The following is a 21,169-nucleotide window of genomic DNA, read 5'->3' on the forward strand; positions in this document are numbered from 1 at the left end:
AACAACAACAAATCGCCAATGACTGCATAGTCCTGAGCTCGACGCGGCCAAATTAACAATTCCAAATCCGCTTTTAATAAGCCGCACCGCATCACCAGCGCCTTAACTTGTCGTACTGGTGCATATTGAATAGGGGCGCAAGCGAGCGAGTCAACGGACTTTCGTTCGAAAGGTTGGCTCAATCGCTAATTGGAGAACAGTAAATGGCACACGGCTTGTTCGGCGGCAAGGGTGGAATCTCATCGCGTGGAGGTCAGTGCAGTAAGTCGGCCATCTTTTTCAAGGCCATGATTCGGGATGACGACACAGGCTCCGTGACCAGGCCCGTGCAGCCCTATATCGGAGGCCATGTTCATTCTCAACGCTGTTCCCACTTGCAGCGTGAAGTGCATGTGCGATTGACATCGCACTCGTTTTCTTTCCCTTGTACTTAGGAAGGAAAAGTATGCACCCTCCTTGTTATCAGTTTGCCGTCAGAAGGTGCGAAACATGACTTGTAGAATTTCTTTTGGCGCAGGGCTAACGAAAAGCATTTTACGCACATCTTAAGCAAAGAAGTCGAAGTATCTAAGCCCAGAACGCAGTTCGACATGCCATACCAAAGGGTCGCCGCAAGCCAAGACGCCGTGGAGGCAAATGCAGGTAAGAGGCAAGAAGCAATAGTACTGGTAATGACATTCATCCAATTTCTTTTTCTTAATTTTAAGCAGCCAGCACACCTCGAACAGCCACCTTGACTGCGGGTGTGTCAGCAGATTCCTGTTGCACGTATCCTCATAATAAACTTCAGTAAAGTTGAACTTGACAATGAACTTGAAGGCAGATGGGACATTGGTGCATTGCTTTTTTGAACATTTAGTGTACACATACAATATATGTTATACTTTGCAGTGATAGAGAGCGTTATTTGAAGCTTCCCTCTATATTTTTCACCTTTAATTACCGCATGTGTTGTGTGGCCCTTAATGCTGCAGTTCATGTTGTAGCAGCTGCTTTGTCTGTGCATTGCACACTGGATTAACTTGTGATATTCATATGTGCAAAAGGCATATACTTCTCTCACAAATACGAAATAAGGTTCTATGTAGTTCTCAGTGCTTCAATAAAAAATAAAAGTAAACAATCCCATCGTGGAATTGTCTCTATTACAGTAAGTCCTATGACAGTTATTGACAAGTTGACAACTTGAACTGGTCATTCTGTCATGGGAAAGAATTCTATGTATAAATATAGAAAAAAAAGAGGTATGTGGTTGCGTTTGTATGGGGGGTATAGGATTAGGGTGGTACGAAAAAACGTACTAACACCATCCTCTAGACCCATTCCTTTAAGGTGCCGTAACAAAGCGTATTATGCATAAAGTTTATACAACTAACTCTGATATTACTACCTACGCCCGGCAACGCAAGCTACATATATGACATGACTCGCATTGGCGACCGCACCGGATGCCTTCCGTATTGGTTAATCGTGCTCACTGCACCGAGGCAAAAGAAAAATCATGGGCACAGGTGCCTTTAAAGTATCTCGACCTTGCGAGGCACCGCTGCGCGTGCCAGGTGAGCTGTCCGTGCGAACACATCCTGGCACACTTCTGCCTCGGCGGCCCCAACCTACGTACCGTTCAGCTTCGAGCTTTGATCCCCCCACTGTCCCTTGGGCACCCTGAAGTTCCCGCGCCGCCTAATTTATTATAATTTCAGGTGCTCTTCTCAGACCATCGTTTGTCGGTTACATGCGTCCTGCTGCTGGATCAGTACTTGTATTAAAAAAAATCTATCGACGCGACGAGGAAAGCGCCCCGCAACGAAAAAAAAACGCCCCGCGGCTTCTGCAACATACCCCGCCCGTGCGAGGAAAATTACGGAACGCCCAACGAGGAATCTGCCGACCACAGCTTCGAGCTCTTAACTCATAACCTCGTCGAATGACACTTGCAACAGCAAACAGTGCGTGACTACTGAAAAACGGATACTGCCGGAAACGTTAACAGCATCATCCTTCGGTTGCATAACTGACTCCTGCACAGCCAACATGCATGCCAACATCGACCCCACCCACACCATAGGATAAAGCCCTAGAATAAAGAATGAACTTATAAAGCCCACACACACGGCTGCACGCACATCACATCACATCACTACAAGCGAGACGCCATACAGCTACGCTGCTACGGTAGCCAGAATAAAACTGACTACTGTCAGCAAGTTTAGCAAGCTTCTTAGGATCTGGCAACCTCAGCGGTAGCAACAGGGCGATGCTCTTGCGGTTCTCGATTTGAATGCATGGGCTCTTTGAGTAGCTTGTCCTCTAGAGTCAGTATAGTAACTCGATGATAGACGCCTTGTAAACGTGCATCTCACATCGCAATACAAATAGCACAATAAGATGACAAGGATGATGATGATTTATTGGCTTCCCCTTTGAAACGCGGCATTGACACGTAGCCAGCTTGATTTAGTCAGGTGCACAATATATTTTCTAACATTCTTGTATACATCACCTTAAACTTCTTTTTCTTCCCGAAACCTTCTTTAACTGCCTTGTACCTGCTACATGGTTTAATTGCAACTGCAATGCAAAATGTGCTCGCATCGACGCTACGCAGCGCGCATGTGACATCGCGCGTAAAACCCCTTTGATAATTTGAAAGTAGCGACACTCTCCTCCCCGCGGCACCTTCCTCCTCTATCCTCCTCGCCTTTTCTCCCCGGCTCCCGCGGACAGGTCACAGCATTCTATGAGGCGCGTTATTTTGGGACAGTTGCACAGCCCAGTGGTGTTGAAAACTATGAGGAATGCTTGTAACCGTATCGATCATGCCGAAGGAAACGTTTATGAAGAGGTTGGTTTTTTCGTAAAGCCGTACAAACGGGGCATACTGATGTAAAAGGAGCTTTGAGGCGAGCTCGATACTGTCGACAATTTTTCTGCCACATGATGAGATGCTTTACTTTTTGCGTCTGAACTAGTATTGCTTGTGGCACATCCCTCTGCGTGTGGCTTATTAAGCGAAAGCCTTAGATCTCTGTTTGAAGGTCGCGTTGTGAGGTATAGAGAATATCATGTGATCCAAGGAAGGCCGCAAGCGAACTGAAGCATGTCCAGCCATGTTTGAGAGATGATTACTGAATAGCAATGATAACTAATGATTGATTAGTGATTGTATTAAGAAGGATTAAGGTGGATTAAGGTCGAAGAAGGTAGATTAGTGTTGATGAAGGTACATTGAGATGGATTATGGTAGATTAAGGTGGATAAAGGAGGATTCTGGTTCAGGGTCGTTGGAAGATTATGGTCGATTAAGGTCGATGAAGGAGGATGAAGATGGATTAGGGTGGATTATGATGATGTATATCGCAGTGCTAAACATTATTGCCTGTAGAATATTCTCTGCATTACTACATCACGACCACGATCATGATTGATTGCTCAACCTTCGTAATCAAAGTGCATTGATGCAATCATTTCGGCTTGTAATAAGTCAATGGAGAAGTTTCCTCAAAGAACAAAACCGCAGAAATGTTGTTTTAAAACATTCGATATTAAAGCAAAGATTCCCAGTTCCCGCCTAGATGTCCATATCAGCAGCACGCGTGCGTGACCATCTGAAAAACCCCTGCACATTGCCTGTATCCGTGACAAAACCGAATAATAATCGTCGCTCACTCATGCGTGAATAGAAGTGCAGTTCAATGAAAATTCCAAAAATCCAATGTGTCCTTGGTATCACCGGAGAGACGCGAATGCGAAAGCCTTGTAAAACCTACTGTAATTCACCTTAATTCACCTCCATCAACCCTAATCCACCTTAATCTTCCATAATGCACCCTAATCAGTCCTAATCCTCCTCCATCAATCCTAATACACCTTAATCCACCCTAATCCACCTGAATCTTCCTTCATCCGTCCTAATTTACTCTAATCCTCCTTAATACACCTCAGTCCTTGTTCACGCACCTTAATCCACCTTAATCGTCCCTATAATACGACTCAATCCTTCTTAATACGCCGTAATCCAACTTAATATACACTAAAGAACTTTAATCCTCCATAGTCCACCTTAATTCACTCACTAATGAATCATTCATTAACTTGGCTAATAATTAATCTCCTATACATGGCTGGACATGCTTTGGGTCACTTTTGGCCTTCTTGGGTCACGTCATATTTTGTGCCCACAAAGCGACCCTGAAACAGATCTAAAGGCTTTCGCCTTTAAACATAAAAAAACGCACTGTGGACTCGCAAGCGATTATCACCTGCAATACCACGGGTATACTTGCCACTAATTTTTTCAGGATCTGCATTCATTGTTTGACTGAAGCACACATCGACATAAGATGAAAATAATAGCTCCTATAGAAGCCGCTATTTCAATTTTCACTAAAACAGGCAACGTATCCTAGCAATCGCGAAAAGTGCGATCGAGAGGCTGTCTTTTCGCACATAAATGTTGACAGCGGAAAGCAGAGTGTATAGTGCTGCATTTCCGACTGAATACAGCAACAACAGTTGCTGACGTGCGAGGTGATGGATTCCAAGCAGAATATTCGGGAGTTCTAGAATAGGGGCCCCAATAGCTTAAGTCCCCAAAGAGTTTTCAATTTCAATAATTTCAATTTCAGTTTTGAGGCTGTTAGCGTTGGGCACGCAGGAGTGAAGAGCTTTAGAATGGGCTTTGCATTTCCGGATAGCGTCTTGCGCTGAGAGCGCCACTACGGCCTCAAAAAAAGCTATTAGAATAATTAAATAAAGTATACCATTTTATGATAGGATTAGTAATTTTGACTTTCGTGTATCGCATTAATTTCAATTTAGAGGTTATTCAGTAAACAGCAACTAGTTGCGCTTAGTTTTGAGCAAACCAACTTTGCGTGCCTTCAGCAGCCAAGCTTAGCCGTGTTAGGCCTAAGAGCCATCAAATCCACAATCGAATTCGGAATCAGCGGTGTCTAATGAATCAATCTTCATAACACACGCTAGTTGAGAGAAAGCGATAACCGCAGTCACTTCTCCTAGCTTGCGAACTTCACGCGTTACCCCGAATCGAAACCAGCTTGGTCCTAGGTTAGAGCCGTCGCTTCGATGGGTGCCGCCATGCTTGCTGACGCAAAGCTTTCGGGGCCGCTATTTGGGCTCCCGCTAAATCGGTGAAATAGCGTTCGCAGCGCAAAACCCAAACGCAATTTGCGTCTCGCGCATGCGCAGTGCCTTCGACGCTATTTCTTTGGGGCCCCAAAACGTTTGGGGCCCCCTATTCTAAAGCTCTCTATTAAGCATACTGAGGACAACTCCATTTTTATGCAACGTACAAATTGCCGCAGCAAAAACGCGGGTGAGCACGCCGGAAGAATTAAAGAAATGCAGCGCTAGGGGATGCATTGATACGAGTAAAAAGAAAGACGCCTTACCTCGCAAACCACACTGTTCTTTGTTGGAACGAAGTTCTTTCTGCCTATGTTATGCAGTCAGTGCTTCCTGCGCAAGCCGTCACGATTTCCTTGTGGTATCGTAAGAACTGCATAACCATCTTCAGGCTTCTTGCTGCGCAACAGCACGGCTTAGCGCTAGCACAGAGAGCAGTAAACACAGCATGCAACGTTCGATACGCCGAGCTAAAGCGCTGAGCCAACCAAGCTGAGGAGAAAAATGGCGCGGACGAAAAAGAACAGAAGCAAAACGCAAGATTCGCGCGTTTCCAATGGCAACGGCAGGGAGACCAATCGTCATGAAGAAAAACGGGCGCAAGGGGCGAGGAGGAGGCGAGGAGGTCGCGCGGCGGCGGCAGAGTTCAAAGAGTGGCGGTACTTTCAAATCATCAAGGTACTTTACTCGCGCGCCTGCTCGCGCGCTAGGACACGTTTATGGAGCATTTTCCCGTGCAATGCGTAATAATAAGCGCTGGCGTGTCTCAGCTAGCGCTTATTAGCCTTCCGCGGGAAGATGCCCTATGTTCATGGCCCACATAGCCTTTGGCGCAGTCGAATGCGTGACAGGCACGCTGAACCACCCCGAAGCACTCGGTCGTTTTCAGGAACCTGTTGCCTACGTTCGTAGCGCGTATGCTGCACAAGAAACAGTGCCGGACTGGATGCCTTCATTGGAGCCCTGCATACGTTTGCCTGGCTTTTGAATGTGTTTTCAGTCGCCCTAAATTTATGTAGCACTTTGTCTTTTGTTTTTTATTTCGTTGTATAGCCTGCTCCCATGTAACAAAGAAAAAGAAGAGGGGTGGCTGGCGTGACTCACCGGTAGAGTGGTTGACTACCACACAACAGGCCCCGGTTCAATCCCGGCCAGAACTGGTTTCCTTTTTTACATGTTCGACGATAGTTGGTGCGGACACCACCGGCGGCGGCGGACACCATCACCAATCTCTCTCTCTCTCTCTGTGTGTGTATATATATATATATATATATATATATATATATATATATATACAGCACAAGAGAGCATATATATATATATATATATATATATATATATATATATATATATATATATATATATATATATATATATATATATATATATACAGCACAAGAATACAGCACAAGAGAGCAGCAGGCAGCGTGTCTCAACCAGAGCAGCTCAGGCAACCTCGAGCTCGCGCCTCCCGGGCGACTGGCGATGGGGCTGCGGCGCCGGGCATTCCTCTTCACTACAGTCGCCCCCCACAGGAAAAGAAGCCATCCTGGCGACTCACGGTGAGCAAAGAATCATGGGGTCGTAATACCACAGAACACCTATGTAATACGGCTTCAGGCGTTGTACGTGGACGGTTTTACGACCACGACAGCGTTGGTCCGTATGTGGCGTGACAGGTTCGACAACATAGTTCACAGGCGATGTCTGCGCTACAACACGGTATAGGGTCCTTGATATCTGGAGACGAACTTGGATGAGAGTCCAGCAGGAATGACAGGAACCCAAAGCCACAACAAGGGAGTCCGGAAGAAAGTGACAATGGGGTGATCATCGTCAAGTCTAGATTTTTGTTTCCATTGGTCGACGGATGTAAAGGAACGGGCGAGCTGACGGCATTCTTCTGCGCGGCGGGCAGCTTTAGAGAGGCGTACATTCGGATGAGTCGGGTCTGTACGGAAGAATGGTGTCGAGGGTAGTCGAAGGTTCGCGGCCATACAAGAGGAAGAATGGGGAGAAGTTTGTGGTCGCCTGTGGAGCAGTGTTGTGAGTGAACGTGATGAATGGCAAAATGAGATCCCACTCAGTGTGATCAGAGGCGACGTATTTGGAGAGCATGTCGCCAAGGGTGCGGATAAATATTTCCGTCAGACCATTAGTTTGAGGATGGTAGGCGGTGGTGGTGCGTTGAATGATGCGACATTCAGCAAGGAGCGCGTTTACGACTTCGGAGAGGAAGACACGTCCTCTATCACTCAAAAGTTCGCGAGGTGCACCGTGACGGAGAATAAAGTTTTTCAGGAGGGAGGATGCTATATCGCGAGCGCTGGCAGCACGCAGAGCGGCTGTTTCTGCATATCGCGTCAAATGGTCGATGGCTACGACTATCCAGCGGTTGCCGGAAGCCGTGCTCGGAAGTGGTCCATACAGGTCAATGTCAATGCGATCAAAGGGCCTAGCAGGACACGGAATTGGTTGGAATGGACCAGAGACATGCTGAGCTGGAACCTTACGGCGTTGGCACTGAGGGCACGACCGAATGTACTTGCGCACAAAGGTGTACACGCCACGCCAATAAAACCTGGAGCAAAGTCTGGTGTACGTCTTGAAGACACCCGCATGTGCACACTGCGGGTCAGTGTGCAAGGGAGAACATATTTCACCACGAAGTTGTCGAGGTATGACCAGCAACCACTTGCGGACGTCAGAGACGTAATTCCGGCGATAAAGAAGACCATCCTGAATTTCGAAGTGAGATGCTTGACGGCGCAAAGCTCGAGAAGGTGAAGGAACAGTCGACGGGTTTGAAAGGAAGCGGATAAGAGCACTAATCCAGGCATATTTGCGTTGCTCCAAAGCCATGTCGCAGCCTACTGGGAGCGAAGGTACTTGGTCAATGGCAGAGAGGCAGGCATCGCTTTCGGTTGACACGGACGAACGGGAAAGCGCGTCGCCATCGGTGTGGCGGCGGCCAGACCTGTAGACAACGCGCACGTTGAAATCTTGCAACCGCAAAGCCCTGCGAGCTAATCGACCTGAGGGGTCCTTCAACGTGGACAGCCAACAAAGTGCATGGTGATCTGTAATCACGTCGAAGGAGCGGCTATAGAGGTAGGGTTGAAATTTACCAAGTGCCCAGATTATGGCCAATCATTCCTTCTCGGTAACGGAATAATTCTTTTCGGCTTTGGTGAGGGTGCGGCTTGCGTATGCAACGACGTACTCATCGAATCCAGATTTGCGCTGCGCGAGCACAGCGCCGAGTCAACACCGCTGGCGTCGGCGTGTACTTCGGTCGGAGCTGTCGGGTCGAAGTGACGCAGTATAGGTGGCGAGGTCATAAACGGTGCAACTCTTGGAAGGCATCGTCACAAGCGGACGACCAAGCGTTCCTACGCTTGGTCGTCCGCTTGTGACGATGTCCGCTTCTACGTCGCTCCATAGAAGCTGATTCAAGAGAGCGGTGATGGACTCGAAATGCCGAATGAAGCGACGAAAGTAAGAACACAGGCCAAAGAAGCTGCGAAGTTGCCTTACGGAGGAAGGTTTGGGAAAATCAACAACTGCACGGAACTTGGCGGCGTCAGGAAGAATACCATGTTTAGATACTACAGGGCCGAGGATGGTGAGCTGACTTGCGCCAAAGTGGCATTTCTTCAGGTCGAGCGCTGAAGGCCGGCGGCATTTAGGCACTGCAACACTTACTCCAGCCTACAGAGATGGGTGGGAAAATCGGGCGAAAAAGTAACCACAACATCTAAGTAGCACAGGCACGTTTTCCACTTGAGACCACGCAAAAGGTTGTCCATCATACGCTCAAATGTTGCGGGGCGTTGCAAAGCCCGAAAAGCATTACACGAAATTGATGTAGGCCATCTGGTGTTACAAAGGCCGTTTTAGGTTGGTCTTCGGGTGCCGTGGGGACTTGCCAATAGCCGCTGCGTAAGTCGATAGAAGAGGAGAACTCCGCGCCTTGGAGACAGTCAAGGGCATCGTCAATTCTCGGAACAGGGTAAACATCTTTACGAGTTGTTTTGTTAAGACGACGGTAATGGACACAGAATCGAATCGATCCATCCATCTTCATAACAAGAACAACGGGAGATGCCCAGGGGCTGTGCGAAGGCTGAATGACGCCGCGCTTGAGCATGTCAGCTACTTGGTCGTTGATAACATGGGGCTCTGTCGCGGATACGCGATATGGTCTTTGTCGCAGTGGCGCACTGGTACCCGTGTCGATGCGATGACAAACAGTTGACGTGCGGCCCAAGGGAACATGTTGGCAGTCGAAAGACGAACGCAACTTGTCGAGAAGGCGTAGACGCTGGGCGCGTTGAGAAACACTCCACGCGTCGGCGATGGAGCTATGTAAAACATCGGGCGAAATCGGCTCCTGCGCGGGGTTACAGGTCACTCCGGTGACCCCATGAGTGGTGATGGGACCAGTTGGCTTGTCTATGACGGCAGCAGGGTCGACACACCTGGCACGGCCAACGCATTCCTCACGAAGCAACGTGAGAGGACAGGATAATCGGTTGGTGACGAGCAGTCTGCTGGCGCCGGCAGGAACGTACAAAAGAGCGAAAGGCAGCGGGGAGCATTTGCGACGAGCGAAAATTGCAGATGGCGTAAAAAGTGCGCTGGCATCAGCAACAATTTTGCATGACACTGTGTCAAGGGTAGATGAGTGCGGTGGAATTGCAACGTCTTCGGCAACAAATACTTTATCTTCAGGTTCACAAGCGTCAAGGAGTGGGGCATTACACAGCGTTTGAAATTCTACTTCAGCACGAGAACAGTCGATGACGGCCTTATTAGCGGAAAGGAAGTCCCAGCCCAAAATAAGATCGTGGGAACAAGAACACAGCACCGAAAATTAGACGATGTAGAGGCGGCCGTTAATCACAACGCGACCAGTACACGCAGCTGCAGGCGTGATGCGGTCTGCGCTGGCAGTACGAAGTCACACGTTGGACAGTGGCGTCGTGACGTTTCTGAGCGAATGGCAAAGTTTGGCAGTAATAAGTGAAACGGCGGCACCAGTGTCAACGAGGGCGAGTGCAGCGACGCCGTCCACACATACATCAATAACATTAGTCGGAGAAGGGAGAGGCCATGGTCTGTTCGTGGGTGACGCAGTTCTTGCCTCTGGAACTGCGACGATTAGTTTTCCCGTTCCGGCGAAGCAGGACGACGGCGCATCGGCGAATACGAGCGGCATCGAGGCGATGGCGAACGGCGGTCAACAAGAGGGCGGTGGTGCGAGTAGGAAGGTATCTGACCGGGCTTCTGAGATGCGGAGGATGATGGGGATTGGGAAACGTATGGTGTGGCGTCGAAGCTATGGCGGTAGGACGTTGCGTGGCGACGACAAAATCATGCAGCGCGGCCAGGTACACCACACGCAAAACATATTGGCCGGTTGTCAGGTGTGCGCCATTGTCTACTGCTGTACCACGGCTGAACGAAGTGAGGAGCTGGACGCAGTGGCACGACCGATGGGGATGGCGCAAAGGTCGGAGGTGGTGGCCGCGCGAGAGCCTCGGCATAGCTGAGAGGTGCAGTCATCTCTGGAAAAGTAACGGGAATCGGCACAGGCGAAGTCTCGCGGGTAGAAGGGAGAGCTGCGCGCACTTGCTCGTGGATGACCTGGCGAAGGTTGGCCGGCAAAAGCGAAGGTGGTGGCGTGGCTGAGGACAGCAGCGAAAGCTCACGAACGACCTCAGCTCGGACGAATTCTTTTATTTGGCCAAGCAGGGAGTCCATCTCAGGAGCCGCGGTCATGTTCGCGAGGGTTTCGTCGGACGAAGGGGGCGCCGCGTGAGAAGGTGCTCTCTGCAGAGCTCGTCGAAACTCTGGCAAAGCTCAATGACCTGAGAGACAGTGCCTGAGTTTTTGGAGAGGACCATATGAAAGGCATCGTCGGAAATGCCCTCCATGATGTGGCGTACCTTGTCCGCCTCCGCCATCATCGGGTTGACACGCCGGCAGAGGTCGACAATGGCTTCTATGTAGCTGCTGAACGTTTCACCAGTTTGCTGGGATCAGCTTCGTAGGCGTTGTTCAGCGCGAAGTTTGCGCACACCAGGGCGGCCGAAAACTTCTGCGATGCCGGTTTTGAGGCTAGCCCACGTGCGGAGATCAGCTTCGTCGTTTTTGAACCACAACTTGGCGACGCCCGATAAATAGAAGATCGCGTTGCCGAGCTTTATGAGATCGTCCCATTTGTTGGTGTTGCTGGCGTGTTCATACGATTCTAGCCAATCTTCAACGTCTTTCTCATCGGTGTCGCTGAAGATATCAGGATCCTGCTGACGCTGGGCACAGGCACATACGATGGCTGGAGTAACCGGTGGGGATGTCGGGCTGGGCTCGTCAGGCATGACAGATGGCGCAGTTTGGGTGCGTAATTCCAGGTTGGGGAAAACCGTAGCACCTCCACCAGATTCTAATATGAATACAGCACAAGATAGCAGCAACCAGAGCAACTCAGGCAAGCTCGAGCTCGCGCCTCCCGGGCGACTGGCAATGTGTCTGCGGCGCCGCGCATTCCTCTTCACTACTATATATATGTGTATATATATATATATATATATATATATATATATATATATATATATATATATATATATATATATAGAGAGAGAGAGAGATAGTTACGTACGCCCCAGCGAGAAGCGCACGTTTTGCACGTCGTCTACGGAGGCAATGCCGTATTTTCATCGCTAAAGTTCGCTTGCGGCGCATCCCGTCGCCGAGTTTGGCAGTTATGAACGTAATCATAAAAGTGCCAATAGCGATTCCGATGATGATATAGCATCTTGGTCAGGATATAACGCGTTACACAACACACTGCTCGCATGAGCTGACACTTCAGAGTGCGTCGTTCGGCAGCCATGGTTTAAACACGAATAATCCAGAAGATCAGAAAGAATGGAATGAAAGGCCGGTACGGTTGGTGCCATGTTGGTTGCCGTGCATTTGGGCACAGGGGTCTTATACAAAGATAAACAGATGGAAATGGAATGCCATTGTACAGACATACCAATTCAAGTGAAAACAACAAAAAGGCAGACGTAGCACGCATTAAATGAGGATGCATCAAATTCAGCGTCTACGGTGTACAGTTAAATTGCAATGCAAAATTTAAAATACGTGGCCTATATTCTGCAAAACTAAAAAAAAAGAAAAATAAAGCACACCCATGGCGGGACCATCCCACTTGCCGCCCCCCGCAGCGTCACCAAACATCCAGGAAAGTGTCACGAACTCGTGATAGCCGTCTTGATATTGCACTTTGAATGTAATCAAGCCGCTCGTGCGCATGGTTCTTTCTGGAACACCATATTAGTGGCTGCGGTAAGGTTTTTTTCATCCGCAACTCGCGTCCTTTTCGTCGCTATGGAAAAATCGCGCACGCTACTGAGTCGGTTGCATCGCTAACGGTGCCGAGTACCCTGTATACGCAGTATTGAGAATAATTTGCTTGCAGCGGAAAACCAAGACGTTGTCGAACTTCACCTGGACGGGAGTGACCATGATCGCACGCGCCTTCGAAAGAATTGCTGCGCTCTTCCGTTGCTGCTTCGACGAATCACGGCAAAACGAAGGACTGGTAAGTGTACTTTTATAAACAATACGGCACGTGCTTACTCTGCATGCATTTCAGAGCTTATATAGCTTTGACGGAACCCCGAAAATAGGCCACCATGGCTTGGGGGCGTTGAGCGATATTAGGACCACTTGCTGCCGCGCTCACGCAGTTCTGGCAGTCACATATATGCGTAGTTTGCGTTGATGATTATTATGAAGCTTAAACAAAGCAAAACGATCTTCTTTCTGTGTATATTTCCTTGCAGTACGATATCGCTATATCTACTTTCAGGGTAAGTTTTACGTTTTGTCGCCACACAGTTCCTTCATTTTATTACCGGCACTATTTATCGTGTACGCTGCAAACTTTAACGCCTAAATATTCCGCGATGTATCGGTGGTTACAGCTTTCGGCTGCTGAGCTTGCTGGTTCGGCACCCGACCGCGCGGCCACCTTCCAATTGGCGATGGAAAGGAAAAAACGCTCGTGTACCGTGCGTTGTGTGCCAGGTAATAAAGCCCAGGTGTCCGAAGCCCTCCAACGGCGTTCCTCAAAAGTCGTAATAACCCGTTGTGCGATTCCGCGACATTTATTTCAATAATTTACTTTTAACTTGTGTGAACGTGTAATAGCGTCTGTGTTCCTACATATGGAACAGAACCGCCAGATGCTCGCATAAAACTTCTGTCTCTTCGAAAATGCGTCGGCACACCTTCCCGTTAGTTCTTAGTGCACTATTCCGCGGCAAAACGCAACAATACCGTGATTTCCGTTTCCCCGGTTGACGCGCACAGTCATCAGCCTCAAGAAAGCGAACACGGGAGCACATGACACTCCATGTAGGAGTAGCAAGCACTCTGCCGAGCGGCTGACACACTCTCGCAGATTGCAAGTTCAGTGTATTCACGATTCGCTCCCTAAACCCCGCTCGCCTGTCGTCTGCTGCCGTCACTGCCAGGCGATGTTTGGAAGTGATAAAACAGGCAGACTCATGTGCATGCGCATTAACTTACCATCTGCCTGTGGGCTATGGTAGACTTACAGTAGGCTGTATAGCAGACGATGCGCATGCGCGATCAGGTAGTGCATCCGCTAAACCTACCGCGAGATTGCGCTAGTCGCTCACCAGAGTGCTCTGCCTGCACCGAGCGGCACGTGCTCCCGTGTTCACGATAGGGAAACTTGCGACTGTATGCACGACACCTACGCGGTTAACATGTTGAACTGTTCGGGCAAACGTTTTCATATTTTATGTGCACCTTGCGGGGTACGATGTGAATTCAATCATACGCGACGATAGTAGTTATTCAGAGCTCTTGACCACAAAAAAAGTACTGACTAAACAACTCTGAGTCGATGACAGCCCTAACCAGATTCATTCAAATATGTACCCCTTCAAATTTGCCCCAACGACCTCAGTCATACTTCAGCAAAGAACCAGCGCTTTTGAAGGGGGAAGAGGCAGAGATGACAGACATGAGCGCTGACTTGCAACCATGCAGTTTATTCGTATGGTGAAAGGCCGCCTATATTCGGAAGTCAACCAGTGCACAAGGGCATGTAGCGCTAGCATTTTGCAATCGAGCTACGACAACTCATTCCCGAGTAAACGTATATAGATCTCGAGCGCTCGCTGACGCAGGCATGCACCATGCGTGAGGAACCAAACGCGTCAAAAACTTGACGCATGCTTTGTGTTCTCGGTATGTTTTCAAGGTGATGCATTTGGCAAAGTCAGGAGACCATTTACACGTTATTACGGTTGACGTGTAACACCCCTGGCGAAAGGGATGCTCAAAGACCATGCCTAATCAAAACGGAGGATTGATTCCTAATTTGTTATGGTTGTCTCGATGGGACAGGCCCCTTTGTGTGTGCGACCAAGGGGAGAACCCTTTCCGCGAACCAAACAGACTCTGTGGGTTGCCGCCAGAGGAGGAAAGCCCGTGCAAACTCACCTGGGAGAAGGGATCCGCCGCCTATCCCCGTCCAGACTCAGTGCATGTCACGTGATGTTGACGTGAGCAAGATCCCACCCACAATTTTAGTGGGCCTATTTAAGGGGCCCCGCAGTGTACTTTTTCAATTCATTAATTCTCTTCTTCTTATCCTTCACCATCCATTGAACAAAAACAGTGCAAGTTTCACTCTAGAAATCGTCTCGTCTCTGTCTGGTCGCCATGGTCTACCGGACGCCTGCAGCCCGCCAACAACACCAGGCTACCCAATAGTAACGCCGGTCGAGCTTCGATAAACAGGCTTCGGAGCAACTGGTTGGCAGCGGTGCTATACGCTACCCTGGAGACCCCTAATTTGGGCGACATCTAAGAGGTAAGATTTGTAGCAGCGCACCCAAGACAAGGATAACAGAAGGAATAAAATAACAACACGGCGCTGACTCTCAGCTGATATTTTTTGAAGATATGTCTAACATATATATAGGTGCCATTTGATAACCATGACATGCACAAGATACGGAGGTGCGTCGAGGCAACTGTGACAAACTGACGCATTATCAAAATTGACATAGGTAACGCAGTTCCTTGTCATGAAGAGTGATAGACGGTTCACTGATAGATGCTTTGTCCCTAATCTTTATACTGTGAGCTTCGGCGATTTCTCTTGTCAATTGGCTTACGTGTTTAAAAATGACACTAGCTTTTTTTTAATTCAGGGCGACAACCACACGACTTGTAATTCTCCGGGAGATGAAGTGGCGCAACCCTTTGAAGAAATAGCTCATGCTCCCGAAGTCGAACATTCACACATCGCTTCGTTTATCCCCGTACTCTCGACCACAAGATAATGGAATGGCATACACAACCTGCTTAGCACAAGTGAAGTACCTGTTCACATGTTTGACAGAGCATTTTCCCTTCACTTGCTTTTCCTTCAGCAAATTGTCAAGCAACGGGCATATGCGACCTATCTTATGTTTCGCAGCAAAACGAACATCAATGGTGTACCTTGAGCCAACGTTCTTAAGCACATGCGCTAGCTTGTGTACATACGGTACAACTGCGTTTTTTTTTCTTTTTTCTTCTAATTTAGTTTGAATACCTTGGTCATTTATGTTCCTGACGCCGCGAACCATGCTTTCACTCACAGAAGAAATGATCGCTTCGGGGTAACCTGCGTCCAGTAAACGATTTATTTGATCAGGAAAAGCAGCCCCCGCAGGGGCGTCTGCATCAGCAGGCGTTTGGTGTGTTGCGACACCACGTACCTGAGCACACGAGGGTTGGACCCTCTCGCGTGCAGCTGTGCGCGGCTAAGCCGTGTCCGGGGAAAGGGGGATCCTGGGGTTTGAGCCGATGCCGGGTGTTCGGACCTTTAGGGCCCCCGGTGGAGGCAACACACCTCTTTGGCCTCTGCTTCACGTAGACGGCACCTCCAGACTGACCCACCTGGAGAAAATCGGCCGTCGCCTTTTCCTGTCCCCCTCTTCAATCTTTTGCTTTCTCTCTCACTGTTTCTTCTTTCCTGTCTCCTTATCACTTCTTCTCACTTCCGTTTTCAGGGCGGCAAGGGTTAACCTGGTGTATTTATCCAACCTTGGGCATTTTATATTAGGTTATAGCGGCGATGCATGGCTGGCGTCTGCGGGTATTCTTCCAACATTGTAGCGTCCCCTTGTTGGGTTCGGTGGGGGGTGGCCGCCAACGCCGCCGAAATTTCCAACGCTATATGGCAAGCAACTTTCTCCCATTACCTGATTGCTCCCTCAAGAGGGGGCGCAAAGAAGAAACTTTCACCTTTTTCATGAAACCAACGCAATCTCTTCCCAAGTACCACGTTGTACACAGTTAGCATGATACGAAAACAGTCAGAATGATCTCACCATTTGTTGTAGCGAAATGTCTCACGGAAGCAATTGGCCCAGGCTATAAAGTAACGAAGATGGGAAGTAGAGATCTTCTAGAACTTCGCAACAAAGCACAATATGACAAACTCTCGAAACTTGTAACATTTTCGTAAATTCCAGTCTCAATGGGCCCACACAGATCCATGAACACAGTGCGCGGGGTCGTCTCAGAAGATGACCTTCTCGAACTGAGTGAAAGCGAACTGCTAGAATGATGGCAAGACCAGAACGTAGTAAAAGTGCAAAGAATAACTTTAAGGCGAGATGACAAGCAAATACCCACCAAACACATAATCATTACTTTCGGAACCAGCAACCTGCCTGAAACAATAGAAACAATCCAGCTATTGCAAGCTTCGTGTTGTACCATACATCCCAAATCCGCGTCGATGCTTCAAGTGTCAGCGCTTTGGGCATGGGTCGCAGAACTGCAGAGGACGTGCTACTTGTGCTAAGTGTAGTTCTTCGGAACACGCTTCTAACATCTGTACTTCACCAAACCACTGTACCAACTGTGAAGGAGATCGCCCCGCCAACTCGCGATCGTGCCCCTCGTAGAAAAAAAAGAAGCAAATTATAGAAGTGAAAGTAAAACTCAACCTATCTTTTCCAGAGGCACGTAAGCTTTTCGTGCTGCACAGTCAGTCGAGTTCTTCCTACACCAACGTGGCGCGCCGGGGGGCAGCGCTACATCATTCGGCGGCCGCCCAAGTCACATGGAGTGGGACAGCGGTCACGCCATCAGCCTTCCGGCTAGAACAGCCAGCGCTTTTCCCGACCCCGTAAAGTTGGACCAGCAGACTCTCGGGCTTGTTGGACCCAGGGCCACTGCCCGGGCCGATCGGCCAAACATTCCCGCGAAAGTGCCCGCCGCGCGGGCAGTATCCACCGCCTCAGACGAGGTGATGGATGCGAGCACAACTCCGGCGTCTTAGACGCCCAAGGAACGGCGCAGCTCCCTCGAACGCGCCGGGAAGAAAGAGAGATCTCGTATCATGGGGCCTGCAAAGGTCTCATGAGCTCAGCACAAAACACGTATAATATGGACACACAGATAATACAGTGGAGTGTGAAGGGTTTACTCCACAACCTAAACGACATTAAGGAACTTCTACATAGGTACACTCCAAAAGTGCTTTGTGCCCAAGAAACACATCTTAAACCTTCACAGACAAACTTTCTCCGGCAGTATGCCATTTACAGAAAAGACCGCAACGATGCCCTTGCCTCATATGGCAGTGTGGCAATAATTGTAGATAAGGGTGTTGCTTGCCGGCAACAACAGCTTAAGACACCCCTAGAGGCAGTTGCAGTCCGTGTGGTACCGTTTAATAAGCTGATCACAATTACCTCTGCATATATCCCCCCCCGAACTACCGACTTTTAAAAACAGAATTTCACACCTTTATCGATGAACTGCCCGAACCTTACATTGTCGTTGGAGATTTTAATGCACACAACACCCTTTGGGGAAGCCGTCGTTGTGATGCCAGAGGACGATTAGTCGAAAACTTCCTCTTCGCTACAGATGATTGTTTGCTAAATGGGAAAAATCCTACAATCTACAGTGTCGCAAACAAACATTTTCATCTATCGATTTAAGCATCGCATCGAGTTCGCTCTTGCCGGATCTGGAGTGGAACGTGATTAAGAATCCGTACGGGAGCAACCATTTCCCCATTGTCATAAAACTAACAAAAGGTGATGAGTGCTCTCCAGATGTCGCCCAGTGGAAAGTCGATTGTGCCGACTGGACACGATACAGGGACCTGACACATTTGACTTGGAATGACATCTGTAATCATTCTATAGAAGATGCAGTGGTATATTTCACGGCGCTTATAGTTGATGCGGCGTCAATATGTATCCCCATAACAAATGGATCGCCCTGTAAGCCACGTGTACCATGGTGGAATGACAACTGCAAGAAAGCGGGTAGAAATCAAATGCTTGGAACAACCTTCGAGACTCTCCAACTACGGAGAATTTTATAATTTTCAAGAAAATAAAGTCTAAGGGTAGAAAACGCAGCGCCGTGCCAAAAGGGAAAGCTGGCGAAGATATATTTCTAGCATAAACTTTTATACTGACGAAAGAAAAGCCTGTAACAGAGTGAATAAAATCAAAGGTCGGCAAACTCATCCTCTACCACTGGCGAGCATGCAAGGATATACTCTTCAGTACCAAGCTGACTCTAGGGGCACGTTTTGAAAACTTTTCTAGCTCATTGCATTACTCAGACTCATTCCTTAGGCACCAGCAACAATCCGAGCGACTGCCTCTGGATCGAAAAGCCAAGAGCAATGAATCCTGCAACCGCCGTTTTAATATGGCGGAATTTCAGGCTGCACTACAGAGCTCTAATAAATCGGCCCCTGGAAACGATTAAATAGCTTACGAGATGGTCGAACACCTACACCCTGAAGCACACAAAACACTCCTCTCTCTTTTTAACGCCATATTCTCTGCCGGCTAGATCCCGTCCACCTGGAAGCAAGCAGTTATAATCCCTATTCTGGATGAGGGCAATAACCCATCTTTGGCCAGCAGCTATAGGCCTATAGCGCTAACAAGCTGCCTATGTAAGCTTTTTGAGAAAATTACTAACCGGCGCCTAGTCCACTTTCTTGAAAGCAACAAGATAATAGATCCCTTGCGGTGCGGCTTCAGGGAACATAGATCCACAGCAGATCAACTTGTACGCATCAAGACCAATATCCGGGATGCCTTTGTGCACAAACAGTTTTTTTTCAGTATTTTAGACATGGAGAAAACATATGATACTACTTGGCGTTCCGGAATCCTTCATGATCTAGCTGGAATGGGCATCCGAGGCAATTTTCTAAACATGATTAAAAGTTATCTGTCTAACCGCACATTTCATGTTCGGATTGGTAACGTCCTGTCTCGTCTATTTACTTAGGAGAGTGGTGTGCCACAAGGTGGAGTTCTGAGCTGTACTTTATTCCTTGTAAAAATGAATACACTCCATACCATTATACCACGTACAATGCTTTATTCCGCATACGTGGATGATATCCAAATAGGTTACAAGTCATGTAATCTTAGTATCTGCGAGCGACAACTGCAGCTTGGCCTGAATAAATTCTCCTAGTGGGCAGACGAGAACAGTTTTAAACTAAACCCTCAAAAAAGTACGTGCATTCTTTACTCCAATAATTAAGAGAGGTGTAACATCGGAGCCCGTTATTGATCTCAATAGAGAACGGCTATCTGTGAGTCATGAACATAAATTTCTAGGCCTCATTTTAGATTCCAAACAAACTTTTATCCCACAATTAAAATATTTGAAACTGCAGTGCTTGAGGACAATAAATCTACTGAAGCTCTTGCCCCGCACATCCTGGGGAAGTGACAGAAGATGCATGTTGAGCTTGTACAGAAGTCTTATACGGTCACGCCTTGACTATGGAGCCATTGTATATAGCTCTGCAACGTCTAGTGTTCAAGTTCAAGTTCAAGTTTATTGTTGTTATGACATGTACAAAAAACGGGCTTACATATTATATACAGCATCAGGAGGTCCCAGAGTGAGAAACTGCCAGGGGGACCTCCTATCATTAGTGGGTGCATAAGAGTGTTAGAGCAGCAAGTAGAGGGCGAACAAAAAAAACAAGAAAAAACGCGTTAAAAATACAATTCGTAGGGAACAAGTGCAAATAAATAGAAGACAATTAGATATATAGTAGAAACAGCGTTATACAGTAATATCACAATAAATAATCATAAGCAGGAATATATAGTAATATAACAAAATTTGGCTCTTCTGCATATTACGAACAGAGAAAAATACAAAGTGTTTTACAGAAATATGAAGCCCAACGATACAATAATAGAAGTAATGTAAAGAAAATGTAATAAATATGAAAATGTTTTTATGACAAATGAAAAGATGCTTCTGCTAACAGTATTCTTTTCATATTGTGTTTAAAAAACTGCAATGAAAGAGATGATTTAATATTAACAGGGATGCGATTCCAAAGTGAAATACCATGGAAACGAAGTGTAAATTTACCATAGTTAGATCTGATTTTAGGTAATAGAAGGTTATTGCGTTCTGCAAACCTAGTGTTATTTTTGTTCATGAGGTTATCAAAAGGAAGACTGTCTAAGGTTATTTCACGATGAAAGAGACGAAATGTAATGAGTGACAACTTATGATAGAACAGCTGTTGAATGGGTAAAACGTTAAGATGTTGATAGATAGGTAAAGAATGGCACCGGAATGAGCTAAAGGTCATTAATTTCATTGCCTGATTTTGAAGACGTTTAAGTGGTTTGAGATGAATGGCATATGTATTACCCCATGAGGATAAAAAGTATGATAAATGACTGTTAATATAAGCATGATACAACGATCTAATAATATGAGGGTTGAAGAATGTGCGTGTTTTAATGATAATGCGGATGCCAAATGAAACCTTCTTTATTAGCGAGTTGACATGGCTATTGAATTTAAGGTGTTTGTCGAGAGTAATACCCAGAAATTTAACAGTATCAGATGTCGGTATAACATAAGTATTTAACGAGACAGTTATTGG

At 47.5% G+C, this 21,169-nt stretch overlaps 1 protein-coding gene across 3 annotated transcripts in view; it reads left to right on the plus strand.

Annotated features, from left to right (window-relative positions):
- Positions 1-621: 621 nt before the first annotated feature.
- Positions 622-21,169, plus strand: part of LOC135903460 (signal-induced proliferation-associated 1-like protein 2) — a 222,478-nt gene continuing 201,930 nt past the window's right edge. Inside the window, exons 1-2 of one of the 3 annotated variants that reach the window (XM_070522588.1) lie at positions 622-642; positions 12,641-12,763. In XM_070522588.1, coding sequence (XP_070378689.1) covers positions 637-642; positions 12,641-12,763 — 129 coding nt within the window. In that variant the 5' untranslated portion in view covers positions 622-636. Of the gene's footprint in view, positions 643-12,373; positions 12,508-12,640; positions 12,764-12,986; positions 13,035-21,169 lie in introns of those variants that run through there. The other 2 variants (XM_065433782.2, XM_065433783.2) reach the window with 2 other exon arrangements.

The sequence above is a fragment of the Dermacentor albipictus genome, chromosome 7, assembly GCF_038994185.2.
Source record: "Dermacentor albipictus isolate Rhodes 1998 colony chromosome 7, USDA_Dalb.pri_finalv2, whole genome shotgun sequence".
NCBI classification, from domain to species: domain Eukaryota; kingdom Metazoa; phylum Arthropoda; class Arachnida; order Ixodida; family Ixodidae; genus Dermacentor; species Dermacentor albipictus.